At 49.0% G+C, this 21,086-nt stretch overlaps 1 protein-coding gene across 1 annotated transcript in view; it reads left to right on the forward strand.

Annotated features, from left to right (window-relative positions):
• sipa1l1 (signal-induced proliferation-associated 1 like 1) overlaps positions 1-20,511 on the forward strand; it is a 34,220-nt gene extending 13,709 nt beyond the window's left edge. The window contains exons 10-24 of the mRNA XM_056580831.1: positions 1,133-1,231; positions 2,041-2,216; positions 4,479-4,778; positions 5,071-5,226; positions 5,356-5,486; positions 8,566-8,663; positions 9,265-9,376; positions 9,440-9,890; positions 10,247-10,450; positions 11,693-11,861; positions 12,499-12,724; positions 14,318-14,470; positions 14,736-14,850; positions 15,184-15,262; positions 15,652-20,511. Coding sequence (XP_056436806.1) covers positions 1,133-1,231; positions 2,041-2,216; positions 4,479-4,778; positions 5,071-5,226; positions 5,356-5,486; positions 8,566-8,663; positions 9,265-9,376; positions 9,440-9,890; positions 10,247-10,450; positions 11,693-11,861; positions 12,499-12,724; positions 14,318-14,470; positions 14,736-14,850; positions 15,184-15,262; positions 15,652-15,795 — 2,613 coding nt within the window. The 3' untranslated portion in view covers positions 15,796-20,511. The remainder of the gene's footprint in view (positions 1-1,132; positions 1,232-2,040; positions 2,217-4,478; positions 4,779-5,070; positions 5,227-5,355; positions 5,487-8,565; positions 8,664-9,264; positions 9,377-9,439; positions 9,891-10,246; positions 10,451-11,692; positions 11,862-12,498; positions 12,725-14,317; positions 14,471-14,735; positions 14,851-15,183; positions 15,263-15,651) is intronic.
• Positions 20,512-21,086: the final 575 nt, after the last annotated feature.

The following is a 21,086-nucleotide window of genomic DNA, read 5'->3' on the forward strand; positions in this document are numbered from 1 at the left end:
TTTTCACAGCGTCTTCCAACTCACTGTTGTGTGTCTGTGTGTGTGCAAGTGCGTGTATGTGCATTCATATAGCCTAACAAAAAAATGTCTAAATCCGACATTGGCTTTGATTCTGCATGCACACACACACACACACACACACACACACACACACACACACACACACACACACACACACACACACACACACACACACACACAGGCTCTCACACACACAGGCTCAGACACGCACGCACGCACGCATGCGCACACACACACACACACAGGCTCACACACAGGCTGTTATTGGTACAGCTCAGGAGCTCACTGCTTTCATGTCTCATTTTATGCATCTGGCATTAATCTCCACTCATTTGGACCGCTACAGCGACTCTGTGCCTCAAAACCAGGAGGGGAACTCGGCTTTCAGAATGAAATTCTTCTCACTAAGCTCTCCCTCCCTCTCTGTGTCTCCCCCTCTCTGTGTCTCTCTCCTTCCCTCCTCTATTTCTCTCTCATTCATTCCTCTATGTCCCTCCCCCCCCCCTGTCCCCCCCAGCGAGCCATAATTTCCTAGGCAATCTCCCGCTGCTACTCCCACGTGCGCACATATTTAAAGCAGCCCCCCGGGTACCCAGTGTCAGAGTCTGTCTGCGCGGCGGGGTTCTCTCTGCAGAGGTCCTCACCCAGCGCCTCACAAACGCCTCTATTGACAGCCCTTACTTCTCGTTTCCTTCACCCCAGGTTCCTTCCTGCCATGGCTTACTCGGGTCATTAATGCATTTATAATAAATAAAATAAATGAGGAGAGCTGAAATCTATTCAAATAAAAGTCCACTGTAAGAGTGTCACTTTTGTGTGTGTGTTTGTTTTTTATGTGTGCGCGCCCATGATTGTAGTGCACACATGATTGTGTGCACTACTTAGGCTATGGCCTGTTATTGGAATTTTAGTTCATATTTATTTATAGTCCTACAGGTCCCTCAGGGATCACTTAAGCACATTTTTTCAACCCACAAACATCACGCAATCAGTTGCCCTGATGCAAAGATTTTCCCCATTACTGTGACCTGCTTGTTGTTGAATGAATAATGAATGATGAATAATGAAAATGTTCCTGTCTCACCCCCTCCCCATACTTGCCTGGGTCCAGTTCCTGACCAAAGGCTGCGAGACATCAGAGATGACACTCCGCCGCAACGGCCTGGGTCAGCTGGGTTTCCACGTCAACTACGAGGGCATCGTTGCTGAGGTGGGTTGATCTGAGGGTGACTCGTTTCACTGTGTCATCTTATTTTGCATTTCAATTCCGCAGAGTGCCGTGCGACAGATGTGATGCCCTAGACACGTACTCCGATATGCAGCTCCTTAAGTAGCGGTGTAGAAGGTTTGAGAGCGTTCAGTTCTGCAGCAGCTCAGAGAAAAGGCCGTTCCTGTAGGTTCCTCATGCAAAGCCTCTCTCACCTTACTCTACCTTCATTCAACGCCGCTGCCACGGCGGCCGACTGTCAGCAAACTGCTGCAAACAACCCACGCATATTTGTCTGCGATTGTAATCATCTTGACGGCATAAATGCCAACCCGTTTTGGTGGCTTAGTAACGGTAATTCCACATAAATAAACATTGCCATTCTTGCCGCTTGTATAAGCAGCGATACCTCATTCCTTGAATGAGACGCTACAAATGCATGCTTAAACTCTGAATATGTGGCTTAGTCACTGCAACATAAACATCATAACAAACCTACCTTAGGTAATGGATATTTGGATACTGGACGGATATCTTTGATCTGTCCTAAAGTTACCTACAGCGGGGAGCGAGGGAACAATCAGTGTGTCCAACGGTGTTGACCAGCTGTCCAAATATCAGCTCTACAGCGGGATGGACAGAAGACGTACAGCAGCATTAAGGCCTCGATCACCCCCTTGGAAATCGAGTGTTCCTTCTTGCAGTGTCGGGGCAGTGCTTCAGGCTCCCTAGAACACGGCTCCTATCCACTCTGTCAGGAGGTGATCTCCCTTTACGTACCATGACCTGCAACGAGTCCTCCTCGCCCACAGGTGGAGCCCTACGGCTACGCCTGGCAGGCGGGCCTGCGGCAGGGCAGCCGGCTGGTGGAGATCTGCAAGGTGGCCGTGGCGACACTGACCCACGAGCAGATGATTGACCTGCTGAGGACGTCGGTGGCGGTGCGCGTGGTCATCATACCGCCGTACGACGACGCCACGCCGCGCAGGTGGGTGGGGGGGGTCTGGGGGCTGGTAGGGACGGGGGATACCTCCACACGAATATCTCGGTTTGGAGGAGAGGGACGATGCCAGGGCTGGTCTAAAATCGGATTTGTGTCATACAGGTCCAGGCGTAGTTAACCGGAGAAGATATTCTCACAGAGCGTTTCGGTCAGTAATAGCTCATCGATTGCAATGGCATTTCTAACCAATTACACTCAAGTTGTAGCTCTTCAATCTTTATTTTAATTAAAAGATTCAGCAGCTTTAAACCAAGGTCCCCATCAACGCTCACTAAGAGGTTTCTTCTTCTTTTCAATGTAACCATGACAATCTCGAGTTGCGCCACGGTAGAATAATGTTTAATTCTTTGTTCACAATTTGTTATAATTAGCAGATTCTTCATTTTCAAACTTAATATAAAAATCCACATGCTTGCATTATTATTGGGAACAACATTTTTGAGTGGGAATAATGCAACACCATTTTGGAGGGATCGTTTTGAAGGGATACCCTACAAAAACAAAAGAAAATTGGAATATTAAATCGATAGATTTGATTCGTAATAATTTAAAAAATAACATAAAAAACAAAGAATGGTTAAACTGTCGATTCATGGCAAATCATTTTGTCAAGATGGTTGGAATAATAAGTATTTATTGACCGAAGTCCATCCTGTGTGCCCACAAGTAACGGCTACATTTTATTTTTTATGTTCGCCACCATTGCAATATCCACAGGGAAAGGAATGACAAACACACTGGTCTCCTTTGGGAAGAATATAATATTGTCAAGCGGATGAGAAATGTTTGTTGTTGTCCGGCCCCAATGCAGTGGCATTCGGTCTATGATGGCCGGCCATCTCAAATTAGTTTGACACCCCTGCTTTAGAGGTTCCACTTAGGTTAGCATCACACAGCTGACAGTGCACAGCCCACTGCCAACACATCCATAGCTTGAGGGGGGACTGTCATGCTCAGCTATTTCTTATAAATAGAGTCTGGGATTTTTGTTTTCCGGTGGTCAGATTTGTTATGACCGTTCCGCTATAAACTTCCAACACACACATGCTAACACATCCATAACCTCAAAACACACGCGCCAACACATCCATTACTTCAACCTGCCAACACAATCCATAACATATACCCGCCGACATGCTAACGCATGCATAACAGATACCATCCAACATGCTAACACATCCACAACCTATACCGCGACATGCTAACACATCCACAACCTATACCCACCGTATTGGTAACACATCCACAACCTATACCCACTGTAATGGTAACACATCCACAACCTATACCGCCGACATGCTAACACATCCACAACCTATACCCACCGTAATGGTAACACATCCACAACCTATACCCACTGTATTGGTAACACATCCACAACCTATACCCACTGTATTGGTAACACATCCACAACCTATACCGCGACATGCTAACACATCCACAACCTATACCCACCGTATTGGTAACACATCCACAACCTATACCCACTGTATTGGTAACACATCCACAACCTATACCCACTGTATTGGTAACACATCCACAACCTATACCGCGACATGCTAACACATCCACAACCTATACCCACCGTATTGGTAACACATCCACAACCTATACCCACCGTATTGGTAACACATCCACAACCTATACCGCCGACATGCTAACACATCCACAACCTATACCCACCGTAATGGTAACACATCCACAACCTATACCCACCGTATTGGTAACACATCCACAACCTATACCGCCGACATGCTAACACATCCACAACCTATACCCACTGTAATGGTAACACATCCACAACCTATACCGCCGACATGCTAACACATCCACAACCTATACCCACTGTAATGGTAACACATCCACAACCTATACCCACTGTAATGGTAACACATCCACAACCTATACCCACTGTAATGGTAACACATCCACAACCTATACCCACTGTAATGGTAACACATCCACAACCTATACCCACTGTAATGGTAACACATCCACAACCTATACCCACTGTAATGGTAACACATCCACGACCTATACCCACTGTAATGGTAACACATCCACAACCTATACCCACCGTAATGGTAACACATCCACAACCTATACCCACCGTAATGGTAACACATCCACAACCTATACCCACCGTAGTGGTAACACATCCACAACCTATACCCGCCGTAATGCTAACACATCCACACCTTACACCCGGCGCCCTGCTAACACACCCGTCGCGGCGTGCCTCCCCAGGGGCTGCTCGGAGATGTTCCGCGGGCCCACGGTGGACTACAAGGGCAGCAGCGACAGCAGCAGCGGCGGCTCCTTCGAGTACAAGTTCCCCTTCCGCAGCAACAACAACAAGTGGCAGCGGACCTCCAGCAGCCCCCAGCAGTCGCTGACGGCCTCGCCCCAGCCCCACACGCCCAACCGGGCCGTCAGCCTGGGCAGCTCGGGGGGCAAGACGCTGTCGGCCGAGCGGCTGGAGCGGGGCGGCGGCGGCGTCATCCCCCGCAGCGTCAGCAGCGACGGGCGGCCGCTGGACCCCAAGCGGTGAGGGGGAACGGACGCACACGGGTGCACACACTCGCGCATATGAGGGCCTCTTCTGACATCACAAGGGGGCGTGTCCACCTAGATGTGTGCTGAATAGATCAGCGAAGCAGCCTACCCAGTGGACCCTGTCAAACTTTGTTCATCTATTCTCATACGTGTGTGTGTGTGTGTGTGTGTGTGTGTGTGTGTGTGTGTGTGTGTGTGTGTGTGTGTGTGTGTGTGTGTGTGTGTGTGTGTGTGTGTGTGTGTGTGTGTGTGTGTGTGTGTGTGTGTGTGTGTTCTTCACCAGGATGTCCCCGGGGGGCAGTGACGGCTATGGCCTGGGGTCCTCTCTGGCGCTGGGCCGCTCCCCCCACAACCGCAGCTCCCCCAGCAACCTGTCCTGCTCCAGTGACGCCTCCGCTAGCTCCTCCCACTGGAGGACCCAGAAGTCCATGCCGGAGCAGTAAGGATCTGTCCGTCTCTGTGTGTGTGTGTGTGTACAGCCCTAACTGATCATGAGTCACTCGTGATTGGTTAATACTAATATAATGTATATACTACTATAATGTGTGTGTGTGTGTGACGCGTCCAGATTCGGAGGCAGCCGTCACTCCCCCATGTCCTCAGAGCGTCAGGTTGTGGGAGAAGGCGGGTCCAGCGGCAAGTCCACTCCTAATTGGTCGAGGATGGAGGAAGGGGGAGCGGTTGACAGAGGCTCTGCAGGTAAACTTTTCTTTTATGTTGACTTGGTCTCATTATCTAATACAATTTCAAGGATTACATTTTAATGCAGAAACATTTGACAAAGTGTGGAATTTAAAATGTAGCAATATTCACAGTATTGCAATTTTGACGCATTATCCACATGAAAAACTGATATATTAAATCACAGAAACAACAACGTGGGTGTATTTTGGGGAAACAATGAAAACAATAGACGTTATTGCTCCTAGAAAAGTTAGGTATCGTATCACATAAAGGTCAAGCAAGATTGTCAGTGGAACAGATGTTACACCGTCAAAATGTGTGGGTGTGTGTGCACGCGTCATTCCCCTGTGTGGGTGTGTGTGTGCGCGCGTCATTCCCCTGTGTGGGTGTGTGTGTGTGTGCACGCGTCATTCCGTGTGTGGGTGTGTGTGTGCACGCGTCATTCCCTGTGTGGGAGTATGCGTGTGATTTGAATTCGAAGTAAAGAAGGCTCAGTATGTGCAGAATACTCCTTGTTGGTCTTCTGCTTTCATTCCACCTGTCTCTGTCCTTCGTTCTGTTCTAGAGTGGGCGGCGGAAAAGGTTTTCTCCTTTTCCATGCGCTGTACATGCGTTGTTTTGAAGGTTTAGCACACAGACAGCGAGCCAGGCTGTCCGTGGCTGCAGAGAGCTCAGCATTCATCAGGACTCTCTGCTCACGTCCCCTCCCTGAACACGGGACATGGGAACTGTAGCCACCTGTCTGTCCTCTTTTATTCCCAGCTCCCATCACCCCATCCCACCGCTGCATTGGCGCTGACCACCCTCCCCCTCTTCCACCTCTCTTTCCCCCTCCTCTTCCCCCTCCTCTTCCTCCTCCTCTACCTCCTCCTCTCCCTCCTCCTGGGTGCCAAGGAAATTGCAGCCTCTGCGAAGCATCAAGAGAATGTGCAAAGAGGTAGGGAGAGGGAGAGAGCAGAAAGAGTAGAGAGAGAGAGAGAGGACAGGGAGATACAGCAGAGGGAGGCACAGCAAAGAGATGGTAGTGACGCTGAGAGCGCAGGAGATAGCAGCAAGAGAGAGAGAGAGAGAGAGAGAACGGGGGAGAGAGCAAAGAGATAGCAGCAAGAGAGAGAGAGAGAGAGAACGGGGGAGAGAGCAAAGAGATAACAGCAAAAGAGATAGAACGGGGGAGAGAGCAAATAGATAGAGATAGAGAGAGAGAGAGAATGGTAGAGAAAGAGCAGTGTGAGAGAGCAAAGAGAGAGAGAGCGAACGGGGTATGGAGCAAAGAGATAGCAATGAGAAAAAGCAGTCGGAAAGTGAAGTGGGGGAAGAGAGAGCGCCGAGAGAGAGACCAAAGAGATGGCATTGAGCAGATCAGTTGGAGAGAGAGACGAGCGGGGAGAGAGCAGTGGGAGAGAGGGAGCACAGTGAAATAAATTAAGTATTCTCAGCACAGCAGTTCGAAAAGCAGTGTGTGAACATCTTCTCTCTCCCCTCGGTGAACACTTCATTCATTTTCATTTATTTTATTTCTATGTATTTACTGCCTGGCTTTTCTCTCTCTCTGTTTCTGGCTCTGAGAGAGGGGTATACCTCTGGATACAGTTGTATAACCACCTCTCTTTGTGTGCTGCTTCCGCTCCCTCGTGCCTCCTCAGGCGCTTTCTGCCACCTCAAGGTCAACTTGTATTATAACTCAACACCCACCCACCTACTTACTTCCCCCTCATCTCTCTCTGACACACACACACACACACACACACACACACACACACACACACACACACACACACACACACACACACACACACACACAGTGTGTCTCTCTCATGCAGCTCCCTTCTATAGGTAGAGTTGCCTCTGACAGTCCTCACATCGAGCTGCTCAGTGTTTCTTCTAAACCATCGCTGCATCTCCACCTCTTTTCAAATGTCGCATTCCTCTAGGCACCAGCTGATGCACACACACACACACACACACACACACACACACACACACTGCCTACACACACTGCCTACACACACTGCCTACACAAGGGCTAAAATAAGGAGAAAGGCTTTCCTAGTCTTTCATTTTGTGGTGCGCCCGACCTAGGACCGGGGGGCCCGCTCGGACGCGGTCAAAACCCCCAAAAAGATCTTGTACCAGAGCATGCCAGTAGTGTGTTTTGGAATCTCTCCCTATCGTCCTCTCTGATTATGCGGTCTTTCTGCCATTCAGAAACAACCCCAGTCACACGATCCTGGCCCTCCGTTTGCTCTCTCTTCCCCCTCCTTCACAAGCGCACAGTCCCACAGGACCAGCGATCGTATGGCCCTTGTACTACGTTCTTCAGCAATCCCCTGATCTGTGCAAGGAATCAATCGACTGAGGCGATGGAGAGCATGCGTAACATGAAGCATATTATGCAAAGCAACTCCAAGATCACAACTGAGAAAAGATGCATTATGAACAACAATATTCATGAGCTCCGTCAATAAATAAATAATAACAACACACACACACACACACACACTCACTCACACACACACACACACACACACACACACACACACACACACACACACACACACACACACACACACACACACACACACACACACACACACACACACACACACACACACACACACACACACACACACACACGAGTGCACGTGACCTAACACACAACCCGCTAACAACAACCTCATTAGTGGAAGAGACAGAGAGTGGTATAATGAGGTGCCCATTGCTAAACCACACCTCGTCTCTGTCATTCCTCTCTCCTCCGTCTGGCTCTAGTCATTACCTGGCTGTTATACTCGAGCGGCTAGCACATTATTTTAATATGCCGAAAAACACTCTCACACACCCAAACACACACACACACACAGACAGTATCTCCCTGCTAGCTAAATAAATGGTGATAAGGATGTGGGACAGGAAGAATATATATATAAATATAGATAGATAGGTAGTTAGATTATCATTGATTTTGAAGTCTTGGGTATAAACTATGATGCAAATGTCTCATTATAACCCAGATCATGTTTTTGTGTTGCTGTGTGTGACTGAAAAGCCTCCATGTGATGGTCTTCAATGGTGTGTGTGTCTGTGTACTTTGCAGAAGCGCCCGTGGCGAAGTCTGGCCCAGGCTACTCAGGAGCTCCACGCATCCAGAGGCAGGAGCAGGTCATTCACCTGTCCCCAAAGAAAGGAAGCCAGGTCAGCCTCTCCATGAGCTCTCACCCCACCAACAGTCACAATCAATGATGCATCAAACATATTGCTCGTTTCTCCACAGTGTTTCTTTGATATTACTGAGTTTGGTGCCGACTCAAACTAATCATGAGCGGTAGCTTCAGCTTGCAAAGAGATTACCAGCGTAGGAGGAAGGGCATACAAATGTAATAAGAGGGCTTCTCAAGCAGTGAATACGCCGAGAAACACAAACACTTTATCATCAAACAAATGCATGAAAAGGTCTTTATTCCAGCGAATTTACTGAGGAATGCAAGACTCATTTCATCGCAGGATTATCACAGCATGAGCCCTAAAAGTTTGTGGCTGCATGAAAGACAGTAAGGGTCACATTTTATGTGACTTTACAAACTATTTATGCAACATAGTCAGTTTATTGTCAGGATGCCATTTCGTCGTTATATTAAATATAAAAGTGTGAGGAGTTTCCATTCCACTGGTTTTGGTTTTCACGAAGGTTGCGGCAGCGTGTCTCAGCCGCTAGCCCGGGATTAGCCCTGATGAAACGTAGCATTTGGCCTCCGACCCGGACTGACCCGTCTCCCTCCTGCCGTGTGTTGTGCAGTCGGACGGCCCCTACTCGGGCCACTCCAGCAGCAACACCCTGTCCAGCACCGCCTCCAGCGGGGGCCTCAGCGACGGCGACAAGTGGTTTGACCTGGGGGCCGGCGGTGGCGGCGGCGGTGGCAGCGGCGGTGGCGGCGGCAGCAGCGGCGGGGGGGGGCCCTCTAGTACCGGAGGCGATCCGGCCGAGGCGGAGCCCAACGGCCTGGGCGGCGGCGGCTACCTCGGGGGCGCCTCAGCTGACAGCGGCATCGACACGGGCTCCTACGGTGCGCCGCACCACGGCCACTCCCACGGCCACGCCCACCCCCACTCCCACCACGGCAGCTCCAGCTCCCTGCTGGCGCCCGGCGCTGCTGGGGGCGGGTCTAGGGATGGCCGGGACAGCCGAGAGGGGCGGGACAGCCGAGAGGGCCGGGACAGCCGAGAGCGGGCCACGCCCTCCCCGTGGCACAGCCCCACCGAGGGGGGCCGCAGGATGCTGGAGCGCTCCCCCGCCGCGGCCGAGGCGCCCGTGCCCCCCCCGTCGGAGAGCAGCATGGAGCGCACGGGCCGCACCCCCCCCACCCACCTGCTGGTCCGGGACAGCAGCACATACAGTCTGAGCGACGTCGGCTCCCACTCCAGGTGTGTGTGTGTGTGTGTGTGTGTGTGTGTGTGTGTGTGTGTGTGTGTGTGTGTGTGTGTGTGTGTGTGTGTGTGTGTGTGTGTGTGTGTGTGTGTGTGTGTGTGTGTGTGTGTGCGCACTAATACTTCTTAATTTGGGCCCATGGACATTCATCAATTGTACATATTGGATGTGTGTGTTCAAAGATTCTACATAGTTGAACCTGCACTGTGTGAGGTTTCCCAGTAGCAACACATTTTCAGATTTGCCGCTGGTGGGAGAGTGAGTTCACTTCAGACACGTTTCACTGGCTGCCATTGCGAAGTGACATAGTGCAGGTTTAAGTATGGTGGAACTCCCTGTGCTCTTCCCTCAGCTCCCGCCACTCGGGCCACAGCTCTCCCCGTGAGGAGTCCTCGTCGTCGTCCTCCTCGGCCACCTCTCCCTCCTCCCAGGCCTCCTCGGTGTCCCCGGGCCCCAAGAGCTTCTACCCTCGCCAGGGCGCTCAGTCCAAGTACCTGATTGGCTGGCGCAAGCCCGGCTCCACCATCAACTCTGTGGACTTTGGAGACACGCGCAAGTAAGGACAAAGAAAGAGGAGGATCACTCCTGATACATTTTTATTCTAGGGGAACTCTTTGTTTTTTTTAATGAGGTTCTCAGAAATGTCACATTTGTTGTCGCTACTCCAGTGTAGATTGTGCGTGGGGATTGTTCACAGCCTCACTTCGGAAAAGAACATCTGCTGAATGTACTTTTGAGAAAATCTGCCTTTTGGGTGTTTAGGTGTTTTTTATAGATCTATGAAAGGAATGTTGCTATGATTCATGTGACAGAAAGAAAGAACAATATTGTGGCTTCTGTTCGGGTGGTTAAAAATAAAACCGGTGTCTTCAGAAGGCAAACAGTGCAGAGCCGTCTGGAGCCGACACTCTTCTGCAGCCAGAAGAAACGGTTGCAACACGTCACCGCCACAAGCTTTGGGATCTCAAGTGCCTTGCTCCAAGGCGTCCTCGGTTGTGCAACCAGCATACGAGTCATTCGTGGCCCCTGGCAACGGTCCCAAGCCTTCGGATTAGATCGGCCTTCAGGCGCTTTGGATTGGCAATACCGCGATTGTCAATGCGCTTCCACCAGGAAATCTTGGTTGGCTGATTTCGAGGGACAACGCCGTCGCTTGGTCTCCTTCTGATCTGTGACTAAGCGTGGTCGCAGTGGTCACAGTACTTGGATCCCCTCCTCCGGCGGAGCTAAGAGAACCTTTAGATTAGTTTTCCATGTTGATAGACACAGATTTCGGTGCCGTTATAGTGGTTATAGTGGGTGACTATTTCCGCACACCACAGTGAATCTGGGCGTTAGAGGATAGAAAACAGTGAATGCCAGGAGATCTAATAGGCTTCCAAGACGTTTGATTGACAAGCCTAGCGAGGACGCCTCCACATTACATGAAAAGCATACCAAGAAAACACTGTTCACTGTGAAGCCAGATCCTTTGGGGAGAATTCAAGCTTATTTTGGCGAATGAGTCATTGCTGCGGAAATATCATGGCATCAATGAAATGCGCTTCCCCGCTGGGCAGGGTTTGCGGCAGCGTTGCACACGTACTCGTGTTGGCGTCTCACAAAACCTGCAGAAGAACTTGTGTATATCTTGTATTCATATCACACACTGTTAACTGCTAGGCAAACCAAATGCATGTGTGCCTTTGATCCCATAACAAATGGTGTGTGTGTGTGTGTGTGTGTGTGTGTGTGTGTGTGTGTGTGTGTGTGTGTGTGTGTGTGTGTGTGTGTGTGTGTGTGTGTGTGTGTGTGTCAGGAAGTCTCCAGGCGAGGGCGGGATGGAGGGGGGCGTGCCGACGCCTGCGGCCCGGCCCTCCCTGCGGGACATGCACTCCCCCCAGCTCTACGCCAAGTCGGTCATGGAGGAGGACACCAAGAGGCACAACGACAGCCCCCCGCCGCTGCCCCGTAGACACAAGGACAAGGTGAGCCCCGCAGGCTGGCCTCTGTGGCTCTCGCTGGGTCGCACATGGAGCCGCCTACCGCATGCACAACCACCGCCAGCCCACGTCTTGATCCTGATTTATGTTGTTTGGGGATGCGATGGTAATTTTAAGAATGAGTAAGGAAAGGCGCACTTCATTGACCAGGGGCGTGTTCCCTCACACCGATACCCAGCGCCGCTCATCAGTCAAGCCACCGTCCTCTGCTGCCCAACTGCCTCGAGTGAGTTACCGAGCCGGTCCCATTACCATACGCACTCCTTATTACAGTGGACTTTCCCCTGGTTGATGGACCGCATTACCGTATATTATGGGATTATTGTAATATAACACAAACCAAAAAGTATGAGTATGACTGGGTTTATGCCTTCTATTTGATATATTATGGTTGTTGCCCTCCCTCCTCTTCCTCAGTTTGCGTGCCCGCCCTCTGCTCATCATTAATCAACATCAACTTTGTATTCAGGGCTATTATGCACTGAGAAGAAAAGTAACAAAAACAAAATCAATCACCCAGAAGTTCTTTATTGATCAAATGCTAAAAGTGATCTGATAAACAACAGAAGGCGATTCCTAAATCATCTCCTTCTTAACGAAGCCTCTCTCCCCTCCCCCCCAGTCGTCCCCGGGGTCCAAGCCCCCCAGCCACCGCCGCTCCCTGCACCGCACGCTGTCCGACGAGAGCATCTACCGGGGCCAGCGGCCGCCGCCCCTCACCGACTCGGTGTCGGAGCAGACGCTGGGCTCCGACGTGCTGTTCAGCTGCTCCACCGTGCCGCGCTCGCCCACCACGCGCGGCGTGCCCCTGCGCCGGCCCTCCTACAAGCTGGGCATCAAGCTCCACGGTGGGGCCAACACCAGGGCAGCAGACGCGTTACCTTTCGATGCGGCCTTAGATAGTGTTCTATTTAGTTTAGAACGCAAGTTTATTTTGAAAAATGCATCTTTCGGCGTTAAATCTTTCATTACCAAGAAGGATGTCTTTGCCCTGCTACCAACAGGCTTCGAATGGCTATGAGCTACGTACAGACTCAGATGATAGACATTCGTGGCGCCCAATAAACGGCTCCGGGCAATCGTAAACCACGCCTCAAATACGAGAAAATGAATGTGTGGTTCCCAGACCTCATCTCAATGTAGATTGATTGATTGATTGAGCCAGGCTAACGATGGCCTTTGTTTCCACCAGAATCACACGTTTGGAAACGTTCAGGAGATGGTTGCACAGGGCCGTCACCCGCCGTCTAAAGCGGGCGCTGATGGCCTTAGGGGAGATGTTGGGGAGATGGTTGTCAAAGCCGCCTCCTGAGGTGGTCCTACACTCTAGGGTTAGATTGAAAGGAAAAATAGGATGCCTTCTAGACAGAAGCTCTCACGCTGTGACGTTCAGCGCTCAGTTCCTACGTCACCTGTCGTCAACCAATATATTGCACATTCATCTGAAACCTTATTTTTTATTTTGTGTTTCTGAATCACTTGTAAAATCGACAGTATATTTCTCTCGTGTTAGTAAGGCCAGTGTAGATGGAAGTGGGGGACCATATAGTGGGTGGACCCCAGTATCAAGGTTTTGATGAGGGCTTTTATAGTGTATGTTGGTTTTGGCTGTACTAACACTTCCACATTCAGTCACGGCGGCACATAATTATTCCGTACTAGAGCAGGTTTTAGTCCGAGCAGAGAGCAGCAGTCTTTCATAATAATCGTAAAATATTAAAATGTTATGCTGCTTGTCAATCGATTCGTCACTCCCAAGGACTAAATATATGTGCTTCGCCATTTGCGTCTCTCGATAAGAACGCAGTTATGTTCGCAAGTGTATTTCAAATATCATTTTTATATATAGAAACCTGAATTTAATGACTGTACAACAGTGTTGTACCTGTGTTAAGGCTCGCCTGCCCACACAGAGAAGCAGGCCTTGAGATGAGGATGTGTGTGGGTGTGCATACTCAATGGGCCTACGTCAAATGCCACCGCGTGTCTCTGTGTATCTGCTGCCCCCAAGTGTCTAAAGTGGGGAATATGGATTTTGTCTAAAGATTAGAAAAGAGATTTTTCTGAGGAACGTCCGGTCTAAGTGGTGTCATTTATACAGCTTAAATACAAATGCATGTATGTTAGCGTTTTATTATTGCTGTTTGTCTGATTGGCTAAGCATGGTGCTGAACTCCCGCCCCCTGGAACCCCGTATGTGTCTTTATGCTGTCCCTTGCGGCTATGTGTTGTCATTGCCACTTGGTTTGTGGCTATGTGCGGGAATTACTCTTGTTTTTGTGGCCTTGAGCTTCTGGGTCCCTCGAACACCTGGGCTGCTCGTACCTCTAGAATTGGTCCATGAATGAATGGCTTCTTGTGGTCGCCAAGGACATATGTGGCCTGTTGGTATGAATGTGTGAACTATGTTACAACTCATTAACCCTGTGTGTTGCACGCAGGCGACTTGTCTGCGTCCGACACCTCATTGGTGGAGCTGGTGGAGCGTCAGCGTAGGCCCCTCCCCCAGGAGCTGATGCCCCTCCCACCGTCTCTGGAAAGGGACAGCCCCCTGGACTGGACGCACCTGGTGGACGTGGCCAACACCTTTGACGGTGAGACAAATGGTGCACATTGCACATATAGGCACACAGAGATTCAATACTTATACTGTTAGTTTGTTACAACACTGTTCCATTACAATTGCAGTTGGAACTCCGCTTGTTGAAGCTGTGGTCGCCACGATGATAACGTGTGTGTGTGTGTGTGTGTGTGTGTGTGTGTGTGTGTGTGTGTGTGTGTGTGTGTGTGTGTGTGTGTGTGTGTGTGTGTGTGTGTGTGTGTGTGTGTGTGTGTGTGTGTGTGTGTGTGTGTGTGTAGTCCAGAGAGGCTTTGTGTACTCAGACCCCAGTCATCACCGGGGCAGTGGCGCCTCCAGCCCCCAGCAGCCCCACATAGAGCTGCAGCCCCCGCCAATATCAAGACCCTCCTCCAGGTATCACACACACACACAAACATATATTTTATCTAACACACACACGTCACACACACACACACGCATACATTTGATCCACCACACAAACACACACACACGTTCACACACATATATTTCATCTACCTCACACAAACACACACACACTTATATTTGATCTACGTCACACAAACACACACTTATATTTGATCTACCTCACACAAACACACACACACATATTTGATCTTTCTCACACAAACACACACGCCTAACCGACACGTGTAACCGAGAACAAAACCAGACGGCAAGAGACCCAGGGTATTCCCTAAACTCCCCCCCCCCCCCCCCCCCCCCCAGCGAGGGCCACATAGGGCTGGAGAGGAAGGTCACCAAGCTGGAGGCCATGGTGAAGATGCTGCAGGAGGACCTGAAGAAGGTACACACACACACACACACACACACACACACACACACACACACACACACACACACACACACACACACACACACACACACACACACACACACACACACACACACTCGGAGAGAATGAAAGATTAGCCATCTACAATTGCATTGAGAATTCTAATCTTAAATCTAAGATTAGATTTAATCATGTTTTTGTGTACATATGTATTAACTTCAGCAATAAGCATTGATTTTCAACTGCGCCGCACAGCACTGAATTCTAGTGGCAGCTAGTCAAATTAAGATTGGATGCCTGTATCGGTTGTCCTCAGTTCAGTTGCAACTTTGGATCAGAGTGACTAAATGAACTTCATGGTACATGTCTCCCTCCCCCCCCCCCCCCCCCCGGGGGGATAGGAGCGCGAGGACAAGGCGCGCCTCCAGACCCAGATCAAGAGGCTGTGGGACGACAACCAGCGGCTGAAGGAGGAGTCTCAGACCTCCGCTGCCAAGCTCAAGAAGTTCACCGAGTGGGTGTTCAACACCATCGACATGAACTGACTCGCCCAACACACCCGGACACACTGCCAGACCACACACACACTGACACACACACACACAGACACTGCCAGACACACACACTGACACACACACACACACACACACACAGATACTGCCAGACACACACACACACACAGATACTGCCAGACACACACATACACACACACACACACAGCCAGACACACGCATACACACACACACTGACGCACACACTGCCAGACATACACACACACACACATTGCCAGACAGCCACACAAAGACACACACACACGGCATCCATTCCGACATGTATTGAAAAGCACAAACCCGCTGACGCACACCGAAGGGACTAGGAGCAAAGGGACGGTTCATCCCTTGGAAAATCGGAGGCTGGATCACCAGCTCTGGAGACACACTTCCACCGGTCTGTCCTGGCCCAGAGGCAGGAGGAACCTGGAGGCGGCTCCCAGGAGCCCCTCCGTCCTACAATCCAACCCCCTGTCCTACTACTCAGGACGACCATGTCCAGCGCGGAGAGAGAAGAGGGGAATAAAGCAATCATTTGAACAAGGGCCTCTCCAAGCACAACCCGGTGACCCAGCCCCCACCACCACCGCCTCTAGACATGTCCCTCTCTGGCACTGCTCTTTCTCTCGCTCTCGCTCCCATTCTCTTTCTGTTGCTCTCTTTCGACATTTGTAAGTATGGTGCATCGAGAATCTCCCCACCTCTCAGCTTGAAACCCGTCAGACCACCCTTGCCACTACCGATATTGCCAACCATTGGTGAGCCATTGCCCACCATAAAAACCAGACACCACACATTTTTCTATTGAAACCCATTCAGAAGGACTTTAGAATCCGCCATGTTTTGTGCCTGGTACTTCTGGGGACTGCCTGTACTCTTCACAAAACGTAAAGCCTTCCTGTTGAATACAGTCCCGCCGGCCAGAGCCATCCCACAGGGCGGTGTCTTTTTCTACACGCACACATAAGCTGGTGGTCCTCCGCTTGGGTCAGAGGGGTCTCCACACCCCGTTCCCCGGTCTGTACTGTACAGGCGGCGCCAGCCCGCCCTGGGGGACCTCCCGGACCCCCGGCCCGGGGGGGCTCACTGAAAAGCCATCGGAAGCTGTGCCATGGGGAACCCACCTGAGTAGTGTCCGGGACGTCCCTTGTTTTCGTCCCATTTCTTCACAAGGTCTTCAGAAACAAAACCCGGTAAGAAAACCAAGCAATAGGATCAAGTGCTGGAGAAGCGTGGCCTACGACGCAGCAGCATGCTGGTGGCACGGGGAGGAGGACACGCAGCCCGCCCCCTTACCTCGCCCCGCCGCAGCCTCTAGGGCTCCCAGCTTCAGGACGGCTCGCCGAGAGGAGAGGGTCGTGGGAGAAGGAGCTCCCCCCATCTTCAGTAGGAAGTCATGGCGGTGAGGACTCCCTAGTTCCCACAGCGTAAACATTCGTGGGACGTTTTCTCCGATTTAATTTATTTCCTTGTATTATAATTCCAATAATTAAGTTGATTGATTAGTAAAGTGCAACTGACATCAGTGTTATGTTTATATATATATATAAAAATATATATGAAAAGGGTTGCTTCCTATGTTATTATTTAAATAGCTCCCCCCCCCCCCCAACCCTCTTTGATTGTTTTGCTTGTTCTGCCTTGAGCCTAATATGGTTATATGGTTCTGCAATGTTTCTCATTGTAGTTTGTGCTTCTTCAAGCCTACTGTTGTGTTGTTTCCTGTGTCCTCTAGTGGTGACCAGTAGAATGCCATGCTTTTTTACCCTTTGAGTTTTCTCATCATTTGCTCCCAACAAACTGACTTTGCGAAAAAAAACAGTGTTAATCCCAATGAGACAGGTCAGAAGAACCGGAGGAGACCATAAAGAAGCTTAAAGACATACAATCAGAGAGCATATTACGTGCAGGTGTTTGTGTATGCATGTGTGTGAGTTAAGCAACTGCAGATTGTGTGTCTGTGTGTGTGTGTGTGTGTGTGTGTGTGTGTGTGTGTGTGTGAGGCTTCATCACTGAGCGGTGGGTGGAGCCAGGACGTGCCTTTTTGAACCACAGCTGAGATGAGCGATGTTGGGGACGAGCTCTACTTTTGAAGTAGTAGTCGTCGTCGTAGTGTTCGCGGAGAGCAGCTGCTGACACAAAAACACTCCCACACGCTGTGTGATGTCGTCCACAGTCATCCCACAGCTCTGAACCAGACGGGTGTGTGTCTGTAGTGGAGCCCCCAGTAACTTGGTCTGTATTTTTAAATCAGCCATCTGCCTTTCCACAGCACAATGAGCCCAACAGGACCCCAGATATGGAGAAAGATGTAGTGTGTGTGTGTGTGTGTGTGTTTATCTGTGTGGGCATGCCACTGTTTGTTTACATTCATGGCTACAAGAGCATGCAGATGGTTATTCACCCTTTTTTAATGTTGACATGTATAGGCAGTAAAAAAAGGTATATTTCCAGGCAAGAATGCCTGGAAATAGGGTAAGGGTTCACATACTGTTGTGAAGCGAGAAGAACTATATAGCCATTTCTCATCAAGGTGCCTAAAGTGTGTGTGTGTGTGCCTGTGTGCGTGTGTGTGTGTGTGTGCCTGTGTGTGTGTGTTGGGTTGTTCAACAGGCTCTCATGTATTCATTTATCCTGTCAATTGTAACCGCACTTTACGTATGATGCCATTGTCGGGATATGAAAGCCATTTGTTATCAAACTATTTTATTGTTTGTGGAGATTCCCCCAAAAATAGACCACTATTCTCTTATTTGATGGCATACTCCAAAATTAGCATATCAACATTTCAGGGATTAAAGAAAAAGCATGGCAATATCACCCTGACCGATTGTCAAACAACAAACATGAATGAATCAGGAGAAGACTACAATCGTCCTGTGCTGCCGCCATCTGGCAGAGAGATAGATTTAAACGTTGGAGGGAGAGAGAGACAAATCTCCTCAAACAGAAATGTGTTGAGGTGTTGGTTCTGTTGTAGGAATCTTGTGTCTGTCTAGTCCGTGTGTTCGGCCTGTCTGGATTAGTAAGTGCAGACATCAAGAAATAAACATTTCATTGGACAACCTTAGACCTGAAAACTGCAAAAATAGACAATTCATGTCAATGTTCCCATGTCGCTTGGAGTTGAGACGAGATTGCCCTTTTTAACCGGCGGTAGGTTCCCAATTGCCTCCCATGTCTGCAAAAATAGTACAACCAGTATACCAGGGAATGACACTTTGGGGTGATGAAACCAGTGATTTCTGTAAGATCAGCAGCACTGCGGCGACGCGTATTGTTCATAAAGTTGAAGGATAATTGATGTAAACCTGTGGATGTTCCAGCACAGACTCGCCCTCTAACTGTGCTGCTTATCTGTACCACTCAGACCAATTGGGTTCAGATGTTCCACAACTATTCCATTTTGTAACATATGTGCAATCGTTATTTTTCATTAATGTTTGCACAGTGGATTTTTTTTTCTGTTTGTAGAAATTGTTGCCTATATACAGGATGTGGAATATGTACTCATCCTATGTATTGTAAAGTTTTAAAATGTTCCCAAAATATTTTTGGTGTGTTTATTTTTATGCCTGGTTGTGGTTTGTTGTAGATTAGGAAGAAGGGAACTTAAGACTGGGGCCAAGCACTATGTGTGTGCGCTTGACTGATCATTCTGCAGAAGGGACAAGTGAAGGGTAAAGATACACCATTTCAAATTTGGATTAAAACTGATCAAATTGAAATACTGTTTACATCTCGCTTTCATGTCCTTTTTGTAAAGTGTGAAGGTATTAAAAGAAAATACATTTGAAGTGATCACAGTATTAAACGTTTCTGAAATAAAATAAATGCTGTATTGCTTTGTGATTTTATCCATTGTTTTGGTTTTCTTTTGGAGTTGCTTGAAAGCTGCCATATTACTGTAAAATGCACTTTGTTTTTCTGATGTGAATCTGATTCAGAATGCAGTGGACCCAGGTTTGTATTTTGTCCTATGAACATTGTTATTGTAATTGACCTGAACCCGTGGATCCATTGGAAATAAATGGATCATACTTGATGAATAAATCCTTTGAAGATGCTTATTCACTTAATAAAATAATCCCTGTATATAGTCCATGTTGTCTGTGATGTTTGGTACACGACGGTGGGTGGGAGAACATTGAGGTCGATGATTCATCTGGTTGAGAGATGCGTATGAGCTTTATTTACCTTGATGCTTTCTATCCAAGGTCTGTTACAAAGGTACATCTGACCTGAAGGAGGCAGGCCATCCAAAGCCAAGGATCCGCCTCTGTTCATGAAAGAGATTTCCTCATAAATGCTGTTGCAATGGTAAGTGACATCATGCATCTTTGTGAACATATATTTAGTGATTTAACTATCCGTTTTATCCAATGGGATTTACACTGTTTTTGTGCTCTAGATGCAATTCATTAATGAGCAGGTGGGGGTTTAACATCTTGCCCAAGGATACTTGTAGGTAGAATGCAGCGATTTGGGTTTGAATTGAAGAAGTGCCAGGTCTGTAGGAGTTTAACAAACGGCTAAAACTGTATCAAAGGATGTGTTGGCTATTTTACAGACAACTTTAACGATATGGCCTACATGAACCGCTTTCCAGTCAAATGTGACACTGCCTGTCTCCTGCTGACCGGTATTGTCTGTCTTACTTGTCCTCAGCAATGGGGAAACACCAGGTGGCAGCCATGTGAGAAGAAGTCTACACCACCAAAGGTTCATATTTATTTGAGAAATCAAGGCCAAGTCTTGGTCATTGGGGGTTGAGTGAGCCTTATCCTGACAGTAAAAGCCCATGGTTATTGTTTCACCTTAAACAACTTTAATATCGTCTACTTTGTTTTGTCTAAATGATGACTGCGTACTTTTTTTTTTTTTTACTGTTTTTGCTGGATTATTACTTGGAGCCGTGCACTGGCCACACAAGTGGAGTGCCGTCTGCATTCCCCTCTTCACGTTCTGAAGGGCTCAATGGTTTTCTTGTGGGTGTTTAAAGCACTTAGTGTCCTGAAGTGGACTATGAATCAGACATTTCCATGTGTGGTACCCTCTCTATCATCCACAAACACACACACATACACGCACAAACACACACACACACACACACACACACACAAACACACACACATATACAGTATTTCTGCTGCACTAACATCAACCCACCCGCTCCCACCTGAGGGTACCTTTCATGTCTGCTGTTTGCTTACAGCTTGACTGCCTCTTAGAGTGATGCAGAGGGTTGATGCAGAGGGTTGGCCTTCTGAGCCCTCGTTCAGAGA

Source organism: Gadus chalcogrammus, chromosome 21 (genome assembly GCF_026213295.1).
Source record: "Gadus chalcogrammus isolate NIFS_2021 chromosome 21, NIFS_Gcha_1.0, whole genome shotgun sequence".
Classification (NCBI taxonomy): Eukaryota; Metazoa; Chordata; class Actinopteri; order Gadiformes; family Gadidae; genus Gadus; species Gadus chalcogrammus.